Raw genomic sequence first — 17,330 nt, 5'->3', positions numbered from 1 at the left:
AGAGCTTCATATATGCTAGAACTGGGTGACAACATCTAAAATCACAATATTTTTGTCTTAAATATATAACACAATATTAACAAAATTACATGTTTGATAATAAATCATCAGTAATATAGATACAATGATAAATACAAGCTGTAATGCAGCCTTTAAAACCAGGAAGAGACAACACTTATGTCATATAGCGATATAAGAATAATATTGTTTGGGACGATAAACAGTCTCTCATCTAGATGAAGATACAATATTAACATATAACCTAACCCCATTAAGGCAAAGTACAGAATATTTAATATGATGTATACTTCTTTAAATGATTCTTCCATTAAGAAGACAAAACATCTTAATGCAACACTATTTGCATTTAAGCAGTAATTCTTCACCAGATATTCCAGCTCATCCTGACTTGTGAATCAGGACCTATTAAATGTTAGTACTATTTCCACTGACTGAGCCAACTGGTTAATTTCGACAGCTACAACAGTTTTTCCAGGGGAGGCTGCGAGTCAGACAGGGCAGACTAATTTCAGCCGATGGTGTTTTATATCCCTCGAATTATCATCATTATCCAACATTATCAAGGACGAGGCAGCTCCGCTTTCGTTGTCTGTATTTTTTTATATCCACGACTTGCTTTTTTTTAACAGATGGCTGTATATCTTATTCTTATACTAACTCTGCAGGCACACACAACGTTGTGTTTGTGAGCTGTACTGTTTGGTTTTGCTGTGTGTGTGTGTGTGAGCCCTTCTTGATTTTGTTTATCTCCGTCTCACATGCATACCACGGCTCTTGCCTCCCTCCCCTTGAAATGCAGTAACACCGAGTCGGCACACACAATTGACGCTGACACGCTACCTTCTTTTTTTGGTACCATCGATTACTTTGAAGCACTACCTGGGCTTCCTCCTGTCTGCATCATCAGGTTTCAGGAAGTGATGATAAATGAACAGCACCGTCTGCCAGGAGTGCTGTAGCCATGGATATAAAGTACAAGGGTCTCTGAAATCAAGACATTCTTATACTCAAAGCAAAAAATACTGGATGAATTAAGCCAAACTAAATTTAGCTAGAGTAGCAGTATCCATGGGACTTATTAACTCATCTTAATTATGAGTTAGTTATGTAGTGTCTTAAAATAAAAACGTGGGGATTAAATATTATGTGTACTGTAGATAACATATTTAGCTGTGCATATAATCATGCATTGCTGAGTGGACTATGTATTTTTACATAATCCAAACTGCATACAAAGTTAAGTCTAAACACCTGGCCCATTTGTTACATTAACAGACAGATATTGGACCCTGCAACATTTTGCATTTTCTTGTGCAACTCTTTAATCTATAGCAACAATATTCTACAACTGGTGGCAGTCGTTGGCACTGTTGCATCACAGCACAGGTCCTGGATCTGGATAAAGGGACTGATCCATAGTCATAATGCATGGATCTTGGAAAAGCATGCTGGTATCTGAGTAAGAACATTTAGGTGCAGATCCTAGATCTGATTCTGATTTTGAAACCTGCACTTGAGGGTTAAAAGTACACTTTCACAACAACATACTAATAACAATATAGATAAAACATTTTCGACACTCAATTTAAGAAGCATTTGCTTATATTTACGTGAAGGAAATTGTGTCTCACCTCCGACCTAAGTATAGATTAAAAACTAAGGTTTTAAATCCCTCTTTGCCGTGAAGAATGATTTAAGCAATTTGCTGTTAATACATATCTTAAAGAAGTTCACCCTAGAAGCCAGCGTCCAATCATCACCTTGACACTGTTTATGCATGGAGGAAACAATACTAGGAAGACGCTGTCTGAAAACAAGTCTACGAAGCCTGAAACTGTCCATCAAACAGGTTTGCTGAATGAAGACACGCAGGAGGAATAAGGTCGATGTGTGTGAGAATATCTGTGCTGGTAGATATATTCAGAAGCAAGTGAGCTGTGACTGACATAATAAAGGTGAGGAGTAAGGATTGTGGAGCTGAGAGGAACACATTGAGCCCTGCGGTGATTTCTTTTCTTTTTTCTTTTTGCTGGGATACACAAACACACACACACACACACATATGCACGCAAGCACACACACACACACACACACAAAATATGTATGTCAGTGGGAACGTGAGTACACAGGCACTCACGCTGAAGCTCAAAGCAAGCACAAACAATTCAATCCTTTTTTGTCTGTCGGTCTCCATCTCTTTCTCTCTTTTGCTCTCGAACACAAACACAAACACAAACACAAGCAGGCAGACACACACACACACATCCACACACTAACTTGCTTGTGGCAGATAAACCTGATTTAGACAGGTGAGTGGAAAGGAGAGGGAGAAATATGAAGCATCAGCAATATGATATTGCACTTTGCAACAGAAGAGGGATGTGAGAGGAGAGAGCTGGGAGGGCCCCCCCGGGTGTAACTCCAGGAAGGTGGTCCAGGTTTATCCACAGGATGCAAAAAGACAAAACCCAGACTTTATAAGATCTTTTATAAGGTACAGTTCAATGTAAGACAAAGGACATCAGAGCCTTCTTTCAGATTCTTAAGAGTATATTCTGAGAAGGTCTTACCTGTCATTGGGAGGAGCAGGGACAGGAGGCGAAATAGTTCCAGCTCCCCTTGGTTTATTGACCTTGGCATACAGCCTATCAAGGGGATCATCATCAGGTGTGGCTGTGGGGTTGTTAGCATGTCCTGGAAAGGCAGAAGGGCCTTGGGGGGAAGGTGTGCGGGCATGTGCGTGCTGAATTGTACTGTAGGGAGGCGACTGCGGCATTGAAGGCATGTTTCTGTCCCTGAACGATTGTATTCGGGCATAATTGGGGTCTGCGTCGTCATCCTCGACATCTGGATATGCCTGCCCGCCGCCACCACTGCCAACTTGCTGCCGAACGTCTCTCAGCTCAGGGTGCCCTGCCTCGATTCTAAAAGACAGATGAAAAGCCAGTTTAGAAATATGGCAACAATGACGACTTTGTAAGAAGAATAAGGATGACTGAGTTACAGCAGGGGCTACCACAGAGAAACATCTCAAAACAAACCGCATAGAAGCAGCCCATTACAATAGAGCTCAGGAATGATAAGAATGGAGTCGAGAGAATAGAGAGAACGGAAAGAATGAGATGCAATAAAAGAAAGGAATGGCAGAGATGGTAATGAAGTGGTTTCAATGTGTTCCATGAGAATAATTAGTGAACAACCATTTGCATCCAAGGAGCAAATCCAAAGATGGTTATGGAATTTTCCTCAATGAGAAAAGACAGGAAGACGTTCACTGAATACACATCTAAGTCTGTATGACAGCGAATACAAAGTAAAAAAAATCTCCTCACCTTTCTCGCTCATCTTTCATCCTCTCCAGCTCGTGATCACTCAGAATTTCTGACTTCTGTCGCTGCAGAGCTGCTTTTGCCTCCTTTTTCTCCTCTTTTTTCTTCCCGAATCTAGACAAAAGACAACACAGGCAGAAGTCAGAAACAATATAAAAAGTTAGGGAGAAAAACATCATCATATAATTGAATACGTCTTTCATCAGAATGTGGTGCTCAAGGAATGTAAGCCGAGTAGCAATAAACTTCAAATTACTACACACTTACAAACAATGACACGACTGTAATCATGCACACACAGTATGCAGGGACATTAGTGCAGATACACACACACACACACCGAGTTTTCTCTATCCCAGCAATGTTTTCTGCTTTCCCCATCAGCAGTGCGTTTGATAAAGTTGCAAAAAAAAAAACACATCGTCTGGGAATTTTTCAACCGCGAGTGCGTTCCGATCAAAACCAACATGCAGCATACAGCAACACAAGTACGTACAAGTTTGTACAAAAAAACATCATAAGTAGAAATACATTAAATAGGAGAGGCCACATTACAATCAGTACGTTTACAGGAGGTATGTGATGCCAGAGAGCATCTTGCTGTCTGGCTGCAGAGCATGTGTGGTTGACAGCAGACGTGAGGACAAGAGCGAGGGCAGACTGTCAACCAGTTAAATATAGCTCAAGTAAAGTCTATGTGTGGGAAACACTGGTTGTCCTATATGTGTTGATGTAAAGCTTTTTAGTTTTTTAGAGAACATAGATCTGTATGTTTGTGTTTGATAACCACATTTGAAGGATCATTGCAAAAAATTAGTGTTTGTGTTTATAGTATGTTCTGTGTAAACAATAAAATATGCCGATATAGCGATATCTGGAGGGTTTTTTGTGTACGGACATCGGCCCCCAAAACATCCAGTATTGGTCAGGCTCCAACAGTTACACAATGAACTAAACAGACTACCAGCAGAATAGTTCAATAAATTAGAACAAAGGGAGACCGTATGCAACGCTATTGCTTAACACTGTAAGTATGGGCTCTACACAGCTTCATCTAAATTAAAAGACGGCATACGCAGGATAGACTTAAAGGCCTGTTTTAAGTGGCCACATATCAATACTCAAACCACACCAGTCAATACGGTTTGTGTGTGGTCAGCATCAACGGCACACTCAGCACTACTGGACACCGGACAAGTCATTACCTGAGGAGGTATCGCGCACGCACACACAGTCACACACACCCGACTCAACTTCGAATGAACAATGACGGCTTCGAGCTTTGCCAACTCGCTGGCATTTTGCTTGTGAATGAAATGAGAGAAACAAACCATTTGGACAAATCAGTTGATAGCTACATGATGTGAAACAATTTACAATGAATGAATGAATGAAACTGTTCTTTTTCTTCTTGGTGAAAAGAAAGAATAGTTGGAATTAAGTTAACTTTTATGCTGAACGAAGGTCTGATTGATATTTAGTCATCAGGAGCCATTCAGAGGCCTGCTAACATGCTGATGCAAAAAAAAAAAAAGGGAAGTGAAAAAAAGCACTCATTAAACTTTACACCCCAGCAGCAATATAGTGAGCAGGTCATTGTTAATTGAGCCAGTCAAACCTGCTAAATAGTTAATATCTCCAACATGCAAACCGTGACCTTAAAGCACGCCTTATGTTTTATTTATCTGGCGAATTTATTGATGTATTATTCTTTTGTCTACACTTCCTCTACCCACTGCTGCTGCTGCTGATGTTTTTGAAGTATCACTATAAACCTGCCTGTGCATTATTTAAACCAACATCATCATTCTAAAGTGCGTGATTTTGTTTGCGACTGTTTGCAGGCTTCGCCTCTGCGTGTCTGTGCATCGCCGTTGTTTAAGTGCATGTGCGCTGAGTTAATACGGCTCTTTGAAATGCTTAATGTGGACTGGGGAGGGGGATAAAGAAGCCCATTCGCCGCCCACAGAGGGGGGCTCGATGGGCAGCGAAGGGCTATAACCGTGTGTGCGCATTAACAGTGTGTATTTGCCTCACAGGGGACAAGCCTCGCTCTAATTACTGCTACCTACAGAGAAAGAGACTTACCCTTCAATTCCACTCTCTCTCGTCCCCTAACTTACTCCTCTCTCACCCTCCTTTTTTCTCCTCCTTCTCTCTCATTACCCTCATTTTAGTTTCTTTCTATCCGTACCCTACCTCGCTGTCAACCCTTCATCCCGCCGTCTCTCTCGTCATGTCGCCCCCTTGGTATCAAACACTCCTCTCACGGCACTTAACCTCTCTCTTCCCATCCTCTCCACTATGCTGTCATTCCCATTTCCTCTCCTGCCATGGCTTTTACACAGAAAATGAAATGAGGAGAAGGAAAAGCAAGGAATTTCTTATAATTTGTGTCTTTTGGAACTTAAAATGTCTTCATGCCCAACCTCGAACAGTCATCAATGTCAAGTTAGAAAGCTTACAGAGAAGAGCCCACACACGAAACCCATAAATTGATGAGATAGATAAGACAAGCTTCTATTAGACTGTCTTAAAATTGGATGCCTCTCTAAGAGTTCTCTGTAACATGTAATGACAAATGTAGTAATCAAACACATCATAGTGAATCTAATCATAAAATTTATTTAATCACATTTATTTAATCACATTTATTTATGAGGAACTGAGTACAACCCCCTGCAAACAGATGTTGGACCTCCTCACAAACAGATCCCGATCAGTTCTGGTTGGCAGTCTCTATGTTTGACGCCCCTAGGAGTGTGTGCTCAGCCCTCGCCCTGAACACCACTGGTACCCATCTAACGGCATCAATGATATTGGTGAGTGGTGAGGTGTCTGCAGAGCCCAGAGGACACTAAAAGACAACACCCACCCCATCAACCTTCTGTCCACCCTGCTGCCATCTGGCAAAAGATGCCAAAGATATCCTCTGCTGTACCACCAGGCAACGGGGCAGCTTCTTTCCTGAGGCTGTAAGACTCCTGAACTCATCCTCAGCACCTCACCGTATTCATTTCTTTCTTATGTAGTATAGCTCACATTTTGTTCCTCAAACCAAATTTTGGCTTTTACCTTTTCAGTGTTGATCTTAGAGACCAATCCTGCCCCATAGCAATATATTTTAGAGTTATTTTAGAGGATATTTAAATAAACAATGGAAAAGTCCTACTTGCTTCAACGTAAAAAGAAAGAAAGAAAAGAAATACAAATTATTAAGACATTTCAGCCTCAAAAACATCTCCATTTTGCTTCTCTGAGAACATAATCAAATAAAATATGAGAAAAATAGAGTAAAATTCCTGAAACTTTAACCAATGATTTTAATATTTCCAAAAATTGTAAAACACATTGGTTACCCCCCAAAAATACGGACTTTAACCACGTTATGAGCATTAAGACCTGCTGTGAAAAGAAGTGGACAAAATACTGCATATAGTTTTGGATCCATCTATACATTGCATAGTGCTCTACGCCTACTGGATGCACTACTTTCCTTACTCCCCTCTCTCCATCCCTACATCTCTGTCATCATTTGTGAAGGCGTTCTCTCCATGAGATCAGGTTTCATCGTCAAGATGAAGAAGACCGATTACAATAAACAAGCAACCACTTCTAATATGTTTGATCTACCTACAGTTTGAAGCAAATGGAAGGGAAAAGAAGAGCGAGGGAGGAGAAAGATGTACCATGATAATGGACAGCTACTGCTTAATTGGGCCAGCTCTCTTATCTCCAGCCCCTCTTGATATTATTATTACTCGGCTATCGTGGGAGGCAACATGCATGGATGCACAAACAGACACACACACACACAGCTAAATGAAGACACACACATAAAATATAACCAGGAGCATACAGAGGCCCTGGATATACAACAATTAAATAAGAAAGAGTGCAAGTGAGGGAGGAGGTAATAGAAATAGAAGGCTCCGGGGGATAATTGATGCTACAGCATAAAAGGAGAAATAAAGAAGGAAAGGAATATAATTAAAGTGAGAAGTCCTTCTCCTGCCACCGTCCTCTGGGCTCAGACTCTTTGTACATGCAGCCATAGGTCAGGAGGACGCAACATGTAAAGTAAATCGGCATGTGTCATGATGTCACAACACTCACCTTTGACTTTTTCCTATATCTGTACCTTTGTGTTGTGCAGCATTATCTTCTGTTACTTTTCTTTCATTTTTCTAGGTATGACCTCTGCAGGAAGCGACTTTGTTTTCATGCGAGTGCTTTTAAAATGTCTTCTGTCCAACATGAGTCATCAGTTAAATCGTACATCATTAGCACACACAAGAGTTGCTGGACACAAGGCAAATTTCCTCATTTTTTGCTTTGTGTTTTATATTACACTTCTTTTTCCATGCAGATTACAGAAAAGTGGAAAACAGAGAATACAACTGGCTGAAACTTGTAAGTTAAACATGCCTCATAAACACCAGTACACGCTGTGCGAACACACACAGCAGTCTCAGCATCGAGAACATGTTCTAAAATTGACAAGTTGTGACATTATGGCTTGAGCACGATCTCACAAGGAATATCAGAGTAAGAACAGCTGATTAGCAGCCAGTTAGGATGAATAAATTACCTCTTGTTCTGTCATTAGTGGGAACAGAACGATGACTCATGAATATTCATGACCTAACACCACGATCGGTATGGAAAGTGTATAGCTATACTCATTTGCATGCGCGAACGATTTAATTAGAAATATATGGACAGGTTTCTTTAAGCTTCCATCTGTGTAAAGCAAAAAAAGAAAAAAACAGTACATTCAACCATTCAATCAGACGTCGGATCAGAAACAAACAGGTTTCTTGGGGAATTATTGTTTCTTGTCATGGTTGATTTTGTAGATCTACCAAATAGTCTGTTGTACACAATTATATCTGTAATAATAATAATATATCCTTTTCCTCTGATGACAGAACACGACAAAATGAACGTAAGAGGATGACTCAACTTTGCTCACTCTGTTGGCAGTCTGTATCCTTGAATGTATTATAAAATATTTCATTAATTTAGGGTTTAGTTTAGTTAGCCAGAGACAGAATCTTCATCATTTTCATGCTTGCTTATTCAAGATATGATTTTTTTCCACTGCTTCGTAATGCTTGATGTCTGCTTAAAGAAAGAACTAGAAAGTATTCCTTACTCACAGTCACACATTTACTGATGGGAGGCAAAGGAGAAAAATCAGAAGTATGGGACAAATTTACTAATCTTGACCTCAGATGAGCACTGGCCAAAACTAAAACAAGTCATAAGAACAAATGACTATAAGAGACCCACACACACGCACACAAGTCATTCACATGCACACAGACATGCTCCTTTGACTGATAAACAGCAAGCGTTCAGAGGGCTGTGCCACACTTGTACCTCTGAACGGTCCACGAGGAGAAAAGCCGCTGACAAACGAGCAGAAAACGAGTGCAAACATCTGTGAATCTCACTTCACCTATTCTCTCTATTCTTGCGCTCCTCTCTCACTCCCTCCCTCTGTCACGCCACGGACACGCCTCCCTTTGCTATCATTGGAAAATGGATGCCCGAGGGAATCGATGATTGACAAGTGTGCAGTGATAACGAGCACACACACACACACACACAAACAAGAGTGCATATAAGCAGATAGACACAGTGTAAGAGAGCACACTTTCAAACACCCACACCCACAAACACACACACAGATGATTGGCAGGCATGACATAAGTCCGTGACAGTCCAATGACTTCCTGTCATGATGTGTGATTGGCAGCTGGTGGGCCCTTCCCCCTCTTTCAAGCATGTGCTGTCTAATTATGAAACAATGACAGGCAAAGGACAGAGTTCTCCTGCGTAAAGGACTTGAATCAGCCTCTTGGCACAAGTTTTCATGTTGCCTTTGCTCTCATCTGACCATAATGTTTCACTGCAGCATACTGTAGGTGAAAAGCCGACATAGCAGTTCAATGTTAAAATCAAAAGAGCTATGAAGTGCATAGGACACTTACCCGAGAATGTCCTTTTTTTTTTTTTTGGCTTTGTGACATTCCTGGAAGACCACAATTTTATTCTGACCTGTATTAGGGCCTTTGTCCACATACTATTATAATCTGAATGCCAGGACCTTTTTTTTATCGTTCCCATTGAGAAGAGGGCAGCAGCATGTGCCTGACTAGACAGAAGGTGCCGCCCCCATTGTCTTTTTTCAGCAGGCTGCTCTAAGCGCTTCTATATATGAACTTTTCAGAAAGGCGCTGGGGTTGTCACTGTCACTGTATTTCAGGCAACCGATCATACTGTATGTTAGATCAGGTGGGCTATCCTGGTAACCAAGAACATGGAGAAGAAGCTTGTTCTGGCTTTGTCCGTCTATCTTGAGCTTTATCACACAGACACTTTGAGGCGCTGCACTCCAGAACAGAGACAGAAAAGCCCATTTGTGGGAGTTGATAATCAACCTACTCATCATTAGCTTGTCGTTAGCTGTATAGTCAGTCCTCGGTGAGCCAATATCAATCAAAACCAACATGCAGCTTTTTTCTCTCACTACTTTTTTGCCCTCTGTCACGCTGCCAAATTGTGTTAGACACTGTTTTGATGCTGTATATCTTTACGATAATAAACATCTTGTTCTTCGAATATATAAATATGGAAAAAAGCTATCCTAGCTATCGAGCAATGGCCGGTAAAAGCACCCCACTGTCGAGAAGTGATAATAGTTGCAGCAAAGGGGCACTTTAAGTCTAACGGAGGTGCTGCATTGTGATCACCTGCAGATAGAGGAGAAAGGGAGAGAAAGGGCAAATATGGAGTGTAATTATAGGCATGAATGAGAGGTAGAAAAGAAAAGAAGCATACTGAATGCTCAAAGAGAAAAGGAGGTGGTAGAATTGTGACCTTAAGGTTTTGCGCTTTTTTTTTTTCCTTTTCAGACAGATTTCGGTTGGTGGATGCCTTCTCCAATTACGTCGCTCTTTAAGTTTAAAGTTTTGTGAAGGTAAACAAACCCTCTGAAGAACATTCTCTCATGAAGGTAGTTATCTACTTGCGTAGCAAACATATACATGCAAAAACAAAAAAACGAGAGCAACAGAGGCTGGATGGTGGCGAGTACAGCAATGCACAATTAAAACTAAACAGGCAATCGTGCATTTATTATCATAGATTCTCAAAAATTCAAACCGTCTTCAATCTGAAAAATGAACAGCACGCACACATACACAAATCACCAAATCACATAAACATGATGCACTGGCACCGGTCCCTCTGTGGTTCTGATAGATCTTGTACATTCCCGGTCTCACCTAATAGATTACCATATTTTCATTTGTACAGGCCGTCTCACAACTAGACACACACACACACACATACATGCACACACATGCACACACATGCACAGACAGATGACAGAAGAGCTCGTAGAACCATACTCTCAACCCATGTTAATTATGTTTGTAGAGCTTGTAGTTACGGTCATGGGTAAGTGTGCGTGCGTGCGTGTGTGCGTGCGTGCGTGTGTGTGTGTGTGTGTGTGTGTGAGCATTTTGAATGTTCACAGCGTTGCCAGGTTTGTTTGAGTGTCAACCTTAACAGTGTGAGCAGAGAAAAGAAAACAGATCAGAGAGAAACAAAAGGGTCACACAACTGCAGACAATTTGGAGACAACAGGGACACACATGCACGCACGGTGGCCTCTGAGGAAGATTCACAGCAGCCATGTGTGCCAAATGTATGACGACCATCTGACTGTGTGACCAATCATGTTTTATCACCGCATGAATATTCATGATGGTGGGATGGCAACACACATACACAGATGATTGGCATGTCTGATTGGCAGGTGGCAGCAGTTCAGATGACAGAGCCAGCTGTCCACTTTAAAGGGCATTTCAGACAAACATTCAGAGTCTGCTTTTAATGTCTGAGTTAAAAAACGTGAATGAAACTTTTCAGTAGTTATCTTAAACCTCTGGACACCTCTGCACCCTCTTTTCATTAATTTGAATGGCGAAATTCTGATGTAAATTAAAGCAACTGTGTGACTTTTTCAACCTTAAAATAACAGCTTCAAAATCATTTCGATGGTAAACTGTCTTGTAATAGGGTTAATGATTGGGGTGGGAATCACAGAGTAACTCAAAATACAATACAATTCATGAGGCGCTGCCCGCGATAACGTCGGTACCACGATACAGCAAATCTGTCTAACTGAAGAATACAAAACAGGAAAAGAAAACAATGAGAGTTTGTTTATTCAGTTTCTTTAAGCATAAAACAATCAGTCAATGTCAGACTTCTCAGGTTAGTGTGCAGTCTGCATGTTGAAGTGTCCTTAGGCAAGATAATGAGCCCCAATTTACTCTCGTTGGCTCTTCCATCGGTGCAGTGCGACTGAATTGTTATTGTTCCTGATGAGCCTCTGCTACCAGTGTATGAGTGAGTGAAGGCTGACTTGCTGTTGTAAAGCACTTTTGAGAAGACTAGAAAGGTACTTTGCATTTACCATTTACATGTCTTTGCAATTCAAATAAAAAACTAAAACCTGTCAGTCCTCTAACCGGATGTGACACAACGTTATGGTGACTTTGCAGTATTGGAACATTTTAGCAACAACACAATTGGACATGAACCGAAACATGAAGCAGTACATAGTCAGGTGTTTTTGTGGGACAAATGTGAAAACCAACCAATGATGAACATTCACAATTCCTACTGTAAAACCACAGACTGTGGAGTGAGGGTTGAGTGTCTCACACTACCTCTCCTCCAGACCATTAGGCCAATCAAAGCTGGCCTTAGATGAATGTGACAAATCAGCAGCTCGGCCTAGATTGAACTGTACTGAATAGCACCAATTTGCCTTCTCAGTCTACCACCATTACATGCAATCAAATGCAGATAGGGAGCTGGAGCTGGAGAGAGAAGGCTGAGAGGCAAAATTGGAATGATCCGAAGATTATGGGCGAGAGAGAGAGGGAGAGAGGTTACAGAAATATGGCAAAGAAAAGAGCGGAAGGAGAGAAAGGGTGAAATTATCACTGGGCTCTAATCAAGGCCCTCTTATAATGATGAGAGTTAGGGTGTAGAGGATAGGTCTAATATGTCCTTGGTTGTATTATATGGTTTCTTAAGGCACTCAAGGCAAGAGGAAATTGGTGGTTAGTTGAAAGGATGGTTGGAAGGATAGGTGCGTAGAGGAAAAGCGGTTGGAGAAATTCTCGGGTGTGCTGCGTAGGCTGTCCAGACCATAATCAAACGTAGTGGTAGATGGGCGTATGAGATGTGGAGAGAAGGGATAACACAGAAGAAGGGGTTGGGTGTAACCTTCCCTGAACTCTGAAGCACTTAAAACATTGCTACGTTCGTAAGAAAGAGTGAGGAGTGAAGGGGGTGTAGGGAAAGATATCTTTAAGTGTGCCATGAATTGCCTTGGAGCTGTAACGGGAAAGGAGCAATAGAGGTTTGTGGGAATGACGGAGGCTGATACGGAGTGAAGGAGATCTGTGAATTTATAGGAATGTATCACATTGTGCCAACAATGATCCACTGGTTATACACAGTCCATGCGAACAACATAAAATACAAAATTAGAAGGAAGTCACCAAGAAGAAGACTGATTCAGAATCTACACGAGAACAATGTGAATCTACGAAACAGGCATAATTTAGATCTGATGGTAAAATGCAGATCTTTTGAAAATATATCACATCACTTAATTTGGATGAATCTGACATTAATAAAGAGTCCAACTTACAACTGATTATGTGGCCAAGCAAACATTTTTTATTTATTTATTATTTTTTGGCACTGGTTTAATTTAATGTAATTTAAGACACAATGAAGGTGTATGGAATGTTTGTCTGAAAAAGCTCAACAGCCATGTCTCTTTAAAGAAACCAGGAATTGTTCAGCAACCTTGCTATTGATGGTTTTCACTATCTTTATCACTGGATGAAAACAGATTTCAATGAAAAAAATATTGCGACCAAGGTCCAGGGTGAACTGGCCCTTTATCAAGCCTGAGCAACCAGGGCTTCTTTGTTGCAAGGTCTCTCCAACATTTGAAGCCTGAGGAGCTGCATTATAAAGCTGTTATCCAAAAACTTCTACATACTTCCGCACACCTATTTCTAACCACACTGCCATCCAGGAACAAAGAGACTTTTAGACATTCAACTGCATGACAAAAACAACATCTTAACATCAAGGAATATGTCTGCTCACTACAAAAAGGCCTATTGCTACTGACCAAATACTATACTTACTGTGTGAGAGAGTGAAAGCACACTGCAGTGAAAATAAGGAAAACAAGGCGGAGAGGAGGTGAAGAAAAAGGTGGAGACTTTCAAAGAAAGAGCGTTGAACCTGCTCAATCAAGTAAAATTGGTACATATTAGTCAAATTGCATAATAATTCACTTTAAATAGCAGATTTAATCACTGTGATAAAATCTGACTTTGAATCTGCAAGTGTTTTTCTGTGTTTTGGTTTACACAGACTTCTTTTCTAAGTGTATTTTGAAAGGCTGCGTCTGTTTATTGTAGCTGAGATTGCAGTGCAAGTGTTTTACTTCAGATCTGTATCTTTGTAATGGTCATGTGAAATCCTGTTTTCAGAAAGAACCATGGTGAAAAACACGATATTAGCGTGGATGGTAGAAAGTACAAATTGTTCACTGAAAACACTTCGACCCATTCATGCCGCCTTCCTACCTACGCCCCATTCAAACTGGAAGATATAGTGTTCAAGTTAATCACATGAAATAGTTCCAGCAGATAATTTTCTACACCTCTTAAGGAAATTGGGGCACCGCTCTTAGAGTGGTCTTTGTGTGCCTGCGAGCATGTGATAGTGTTTCATGAGGAGGGAAAAAAGACCCCAGTGTTCACGTTATTAATCATATTAAGGGATTTTTGTCTGATATAGTATGAAAGCATGATGTGTGCAGAGAATGTGCTCCTGTGCTCCCGTTGACAGGAGAACATGAATACACATTTGTGGAAGACGGAATATCAATCTAAATTTTTGTGCAATAAATAAAGACACATACGCACTGGTTACTGCAGAGAAACAGACTCTGACCTCATGTAAACAGGTCATCTAACAAGTCTGAGTGTTAAAACAGGCTGTATTATACATAGATTAAAACAAGTGCTGACATACGTGTGCACCTGGATATGGTATCCAGAATGCAAACGACCAGAAAGGACATGACTGTTGATTTAACATTAAACTAGGGTTTCCCAGGTGTGACAGGCTGCCCACTAACGTCTCAGTGAGGTAACTTCTTTTCCCTTATTTTGCTCTTTGGCTTTTATGCCAAATCCTCTGCCATCATCTTGTCAACTGTGAAATGTGATTCCTGTTACTCTGTGTTACCTCCTGTTACTCTGCCGCTGGCCGCGCCGCTGCACAGAATAGATGCCTAGGGGCAGCGGGCAGGTAAGGAAATCAATGTTTGACTGAGGAACAACGGGGACAATTTCTACTGCGGCAAGCCTGATGCTTAAGACCCAGTATTTAAAAAACAATCATCTCAACTTCCTTTCCTCTTTCTCTCTCTTCCACACACACTGTTTCTTACCTCAGCAGGCCAAAGCCTATTTTCTTGCTCTTCTTCTCCGTCTCCTCAGGCTCCTCCGTTTTCTTTTTCTCCTTCTCCTTCTCCTTCTCTTTCGCCTTCCCCTTGTTCTTTTCCTTCTTCTTTGTTTTGGCTTTCTTTTTCTTGTCTTTTTTGCCTTTCTCCTCACTGCGATCCCCCGCTCCCTGGCGCGATGAATTACTTGCAGGGGTGTCCCTTCCTGAACTCAGCTCCGAGCCGTCATCTGCAGGGAACAGAAGATGAAAAGGAGAAAGGTGGGAATTGGAGGGAGTGTGAGGGAAGTAGGACAGTGTAAAAGAAAACAATTGCACTGGGCTGCTTCTGCTTACATCATTTAGCTAGATTTAGATCAATTAAAGTGAATGCTTGAACAACAGCAGATAGAGGTCATGACAGTAAGCTGAAGTAATAAACCTTGATGAGATTTAAATTAATAAAATAAGATTTAGCACAGATTAAAATGAGTTACTCTCATATAACAGATTCATGCAACAGTGTTCATCAATATGATTAAATGACAACAATGAGTAATGATGGTGGCATTAGGATTTACCATGTGTTAACCACGACCAAGCAAACCACAGGCTTGATCGGCGCCTAATATTACAGACTCCAAAACACTGCAAGAGTCTCTTTGATTCTTGCCATTGGCTCACACTTTTGTCTGAAGCAAATCACTTCATGATGGTTTGAGGCAACAAACGTCGAGTTAACATGAAGAAGAAGTCAGTCCCGTAAAATGTGAGGTCCACGGGCAAATAACCGTAGAGTTATTCACTGCCATGGTGACTCCTTATAGCGGAAATATCAAGTAACATTAGCGAAATCCCACAGCATAACATATCAGGTTGTGACACAAGCGCACATATCCCAACAAAAACAATTACACAACAAAGTACATATTGACAGATGAGCAGCCCACATACACACAGGCACATGTTAAACTGTCCCTACTCGACATGTCCACGGCAGATTTATTAACCTTACAGTGAATTCATTAACTCTTAGAAATAAGAAAGCAAAAATGTTCAAACCGTGATGCCTCATTACTTCTTCGACGGACTCGAGGCCTGGGCTTGAATTACAATGATCTCGCTCTGACACACACACACACACACACACACACACACACACACACACACACACACACACACACGGAATACTTGTCAGATTTTATAAGATAACCAAACATAATTAGTTACTTCAATTGAGATTTAACTCTGTGGATATTCACTTCAGCTTTAATTACAAAGACTGTCTTGTAAAAGAATGGATATTTTGTGTGTGTGTGTGTGTGTGTGTGTGTGTGTGTGTGTGTGTGTGTGTGTGTGCGTGTCTGCAGATGCACCATTGCATGCTTATGCAGGGACCTTTAATCTGAAGTTAGTCTTCAAAACTTAAAATGACCACAGCAGACATCTTTTTAAAACCGTTTTTAGTCTTTAATCAGTTTATAGTCATCAGCTCTGTGTATATATATATATTTAAAGAGTTACTAAGTTTAAACACTAAACCTCATTCACAAAAACTTTTATTTTTTCTCTTAAGCGAAGTGCAAAGTCAGGAAAATCTCACATCTGTTTTACAGAATGCGAGCACACCACTGATTTCTTTGGAAAATTTGGTGAAGGTTGGTTGAGTTAAAATTGGATTTGGGCTGTAACAACATTTTTCTCCTAATGAAGTAGTGTAGTGAAAACTCAGAGCAAATATAACTGACAGTGACACTGTTACATTTATACTCATTTCACACCGTCATAATATGGATTTGTTTTGTTCACCTCAGATTCCTACTGCTCGTAGGGATGCCGTGTGAAGGACACATAATGATTATACAAAGAAAAAGATAGAGAATGACAGAGACAAATATTCAGCACTATAATCCATCCCAGCTGACAAGAAACATCAAAGTCAATGACTCAAAGCCTCGGTTGAATAGTCCTCCTGACAACTACATTCACTGGAAACTGTGAGGCATTAGCTGGATTCAACTCACAGTCCTTCAGCTGCACATGAACTCTGACTAAATAGTCACTATAGTGTCAGAATGTTAGCGCTGTAATCCACCTCTCTAAACCAACCAGATAAATTGATAAGCATTCAAGCATGAGATGTAAGCACAAGGCAAAGTCTACAACAGAAAGAAAGAAAGAAAGAAAGAAAGCTCTTCAGAGAACTGTTCCCTGTCAATTAACAGCAGCTCTCAAAGTGTTGAACATCTAGAAAGATAGTGACAGATGTGGCCACTGCGTGTGTGTGCTGTTGACATGGCCTATTAGTCCTATCCTGTGTGAGCGTAGTGATCTGTAACAGCCGACTCATTACTCTGGTGGTGACTGATAAGAGTGTGCTGCTAATAACACAGCTGGGAATTGAAACGAACCTTC

The 17,330-nt window shown here is 40.8% G+C and overlaps 1 protein-coding gene across 8 annotated transcripts in view; it reads right to left on the bottom strand.

The window, feature by feature from the left end:
• Positions 1–17,330, bottom strand: part of pard3bb (par-3 family cell polarity regulator beta b) — a 216,853-nt gene that overhangs the window by 81,529 nt on the left and 117,994 nt on the right. For all 8 annotated transcript variants that reach the window (XM_030428573.1, XM_030428574.1, XM_030428572.1 and 5 more), the window contains 3 exons: positions 14,926–15,166; positions 3,354–3,464; positions 2,592–2,945 (listed from right to left, as the gene is read on the bottom strand). In XM_030428573.1, coding sequence (XP_030284433.1) covers positions 2,592–2,945; positions 3,354–3,464; positions 14,926–15,166 — 706 coding nt within the window. The remainder of the gene's footprint in view (positions 1–2,591; positions 2,946–3,353; positions 3,465–14,925; positions 15,167–17,330) is intronic.

The sequence above is a fragment of the Sparus aurata genome, chromosome 9, assembly GCF_900880675.1.
Source record: "Sparus aurata chromosome 9, fSpaAur1.1, whole genome shotgun sequence".
In the NCBI taxonomy this organism is placed as follows: Eukaryota; Metazoa; Chordata; class Actinopteri; order Spariformes; family Sparidae; genus Sparus; species Sparus aurata.
This window is presented reverse-complemented; position numbering and strand designations above follow the sequence as displayed.